This window comes from Entamoeba invadens (genome assembly GCF_000330505.1).
Source record: "Entamoeba invadens IP1 unplaced genomic scaffold scaff_1105074725591, whole genome shotgun sequence".
Lineage (NCBI taxonomy): Eukaryota > Evosea > Mastigamoebida > Endamoebidae > Entamoeba > Entamoeba invadens.
Window position 1 is genome coordinate 127,389 of NW_004191750.1, and position 3,444 is coordinate 130,832.

The window sequence follows — 3,444 nt, forward strand, 5'->3', positions numbered from 1 at the left end:
CTTAAATTTTTACTAATAAAAAAATGGTAAATAAATAATATTTTTATTAATTTAAATATAACTCATCAATTATAATAAAAATTTAAATCATATTGATTATACTATTGTTCAAAAAATACAATTTATTGTTATTTCAATAAGTTTTCATTAAAGATTGACCATGTTTTGTCATATTCAAACATCAAACAATCTAAATAAACAGTTTTATCTATTTTAATTTAAGTGTTTGAGTTTTTGTCTGTAAATTTTAGATGAACTATACTTCAACAAATAATATCAATGATTTCTGATGTTTTCAAACACAAAAAAAACTTTTCTAATTTTGGGAGTTGTCTTTTCATAGATATTTGTTATTAAATAAATGAAATTAAACAAGAGAAAATGCCTAAACAAGGCAGCTTATCGATAATACCTTTTTATTGTGATAAAAACAATTGTTATAAACCAAATCGAGCATATTAAACTAAAACCACAAAAATAATTTAGTAATAAAATCATGTTGAATTCAATCACTTTAAAACATTTAAAGAAATGATCAAAAAATGTCAGACTTGGAGTACAACTTTCATGTATTGAGGGTCTAAACTAGACTTTGTTAATAAGCATTAGTATTTTAGTTATCAAAAAATACAATCAAACAGACAACTCTTCATTATTATGGCCAAGACTATTTTCGCAAACAATTCCCGTTAGAAAGCTAGAATTCACACTATTAATAAACTAATTACATTAATTGTTATGATATGCATTTTATAAATATTTTTACCCAAACAAACAAACACAAACATAATTATTAACACTAAAATCAATAATGCCCAATAAAGTCATTTACATTCATTAGAATTAACTCAGTAAAACAACTGTTTTAAAGTTATAAAGAAATGGACTTGTTGGATACTATATATAATATTGAACATGGAAACAGTCAAGCTCCATTATTACATTCACCATTTCTTTTCTTCTTCAATTGAGTATTCAGAGTCTGATATAGATTATTTCATTGAATGCACAAAACAAGTCAAGACACTTCAAATTGTTTCAAAATTGATAACCAAAAAATTGTCTTCAAGAAGCTATTTGGATGTAATAAAGGCGTTGTTGCTCTTTCAAATTCTTGTAAGAAAAGGTCCATTTGATGTAAATACTACATTCATAACATTAGAAGTGGATGTAGATCATATTGGTTATTCATCACACACACAAGAAGATATTCTACTTTCCATTTGGATAAACAAGTACTCTGATATACTAACTTCTATACACCAATTCCACTTAAAGTACCCTCTCTTCAATGGAAAATGTGAAGTACAAAAAGGTTCAAACGTCCCTTCCAATTACAGAAACTCTAAAAGCATCGAAAAGATGTGCGAAGACACTTACTTCCTTTTCAAGACGATTTCGTCTTTTGTTGATTATTATATAGAAAAACCTATAGAAAACATAATTATTCAAAAAGCAGTGAATACGTGTCTTAAACAAATGGTCGACTTGTTCTTACTCTTAAATGAACTCGAAGTCTATCTTGCCATTTTATCAAACAAAAAGTTCGACAAAAGCGACATGAAAAATCTCAAGGTGATAATAGAAAGTGACACCAGCAAACTTTGTCGTTCATTCGCATTATTTGTAAAACCACTCGATTCCGACTTGAAAATTTTGGGGAAAAAAAATTTGACGTCAAAAATGTTTTTTACAAAATACCCTCTTCCTCTAGAACGTATTTTTTTAAATAACAAGTAAAAAATTGGTACTTTTGTTGTTAATTGAGTTATTTGTTTAATTAAATTGTTGTTATATATTAAATTATTGTTCGATTTTATATTCTGTTAAAAAATTTATGAAAAACAAATTCTATTGATAATAATTAATTATATTATTAAATATAGAATTTGTTAATAAACAAAAATGATCAATTAATGTGGTTTAAACTGTTTGTGCAACCTTTCAAAATCACTCTCTTCTTGTGGTTTGGGGGTCTTTTTACCCTTTTTGAATACGTATCCTTGTTTTGGTAAAATTGCGTTTTTAGCTATTTTTTCGATTAAAAGACTCATGGAGAACATCGCTTTGTTTAAGGGGAGAAAGTCCTCAAATCCTCTGTGAACTCTGAGATTACCAAAAAGAGTGTTGTATTTATTCAAATATGAAAGAACTGACATTACAACAATTTCTTGATCACGCTTTTTGTGTTTTGAAGTGAACATTTGGCCTCTGATTTTTTTGATATAAACATTCATTTTGGAACATAAGTCGATAATATCATCAGATACAGGCTTTAAATCAAGTTTGGTTGTGGAAAGTAACCAAATTCCGATTTTTTCCATTGAACATTGTGGTGTTTTTAAACAATGGTCTAACAAATCTCTTGAGTTTGAATCCACACTAAAAATGTTTTGCAATTTGACTAAAATGTGTTTGAATTTTCGGTCATTCTTGCTCTCCATTGTTGCCATCACGATTTGACCCAAAAAGGTGTTTTGATTCATTTTGAATTCTTCGAGTAAACTGATTGCACCAGGGGTGATGTGTTCGTTTGGAGAACCATTTTCGTAATTCGTACCTTTGACAAAACATAACAATAACAAGTGGATAAAGAGGATCATTAATATAATTGAAATTACAAGTTTTTTTTCATATTAATAAGTTGTTTCATAGTTTGTTATCTATTTTTGTCGTTACTGTTTCTTGAATTACAAGTGTGACCTCTATAACACATAATGGGATTTTATTATAGTTTGATATAAACATACTTGTTTTTCTTCTTTATTAACTTCTTTTTAAATATAAAAACATATTTTATGATCATTTTATTTTGTTGAACAAATTATACCTAATTTGTTAGATAAAATACGTTTTTCGAAAATAATAACCTCTTGATATAAACCTCTTTTTTAAAATGTTGGCGTTGTTGAAAATACAAAAATGTTTGCAACATTATCAATTTGAATGAAAATTAAATGTTTAGATATTAAATGAATATGATAATTTTATTTTGATTTTTTTGAATTGGATTTTAGTGATTGAAGATGAATAAACAATGGAAATGATTTTACTAATATAAAATAATACAATTTAATTTATAAATTATTTGTTGTTTTTTTATTTTGGGATTAAAAAACCAACTGTTCATCACTTTTATTTAATATTTTTTAATTCAATTTTTATTTTAATGAAGTCTTGCCATTTTATTCATTTTAATTATTGTTGTAAAAAAACCTCATGCATAATGGTGTATATAAAAACCAAACATTCAATATAAATTTATTTAAAACAAAGACATTTAATTTGACGAATATTAATAATATAATATTTAAACTTTATATTTTTGAAAAATGTTTTTATGTTGTTAAAACAAAAAGAGTAAGTCGATGTAAAATGAACAAATTATTATCAAATAAATCAATTTGAACATCATACTACAATTGTAATTATTATCAATTTATT

General features: G+C 25.4%; 1 protein-coding gene across 1 annotated transcript; it reads right to left on the reverse strand.

The window, feature by feature from the left end:
* Positions 1-1,913: 1,913 nt before the first annotated feature.
* Positions 1,914-2,603, reverse strand: EIN_168500 (hypothetical protein; the record flags this gene model as incomplete). Its single annotated transcript, XM_004183763.1, has 1 exon — positions 1,914-2,603. One exon carries the CDS (start codon positions 2,601-2,603, stop codon positions 1,914-1,916), a length of 690 nt encoding a protein of 229 aa, XP_004183811.1.
* Between the last annotated feature and the right edge of the window lie 841 nt (positions 2,604-3,444).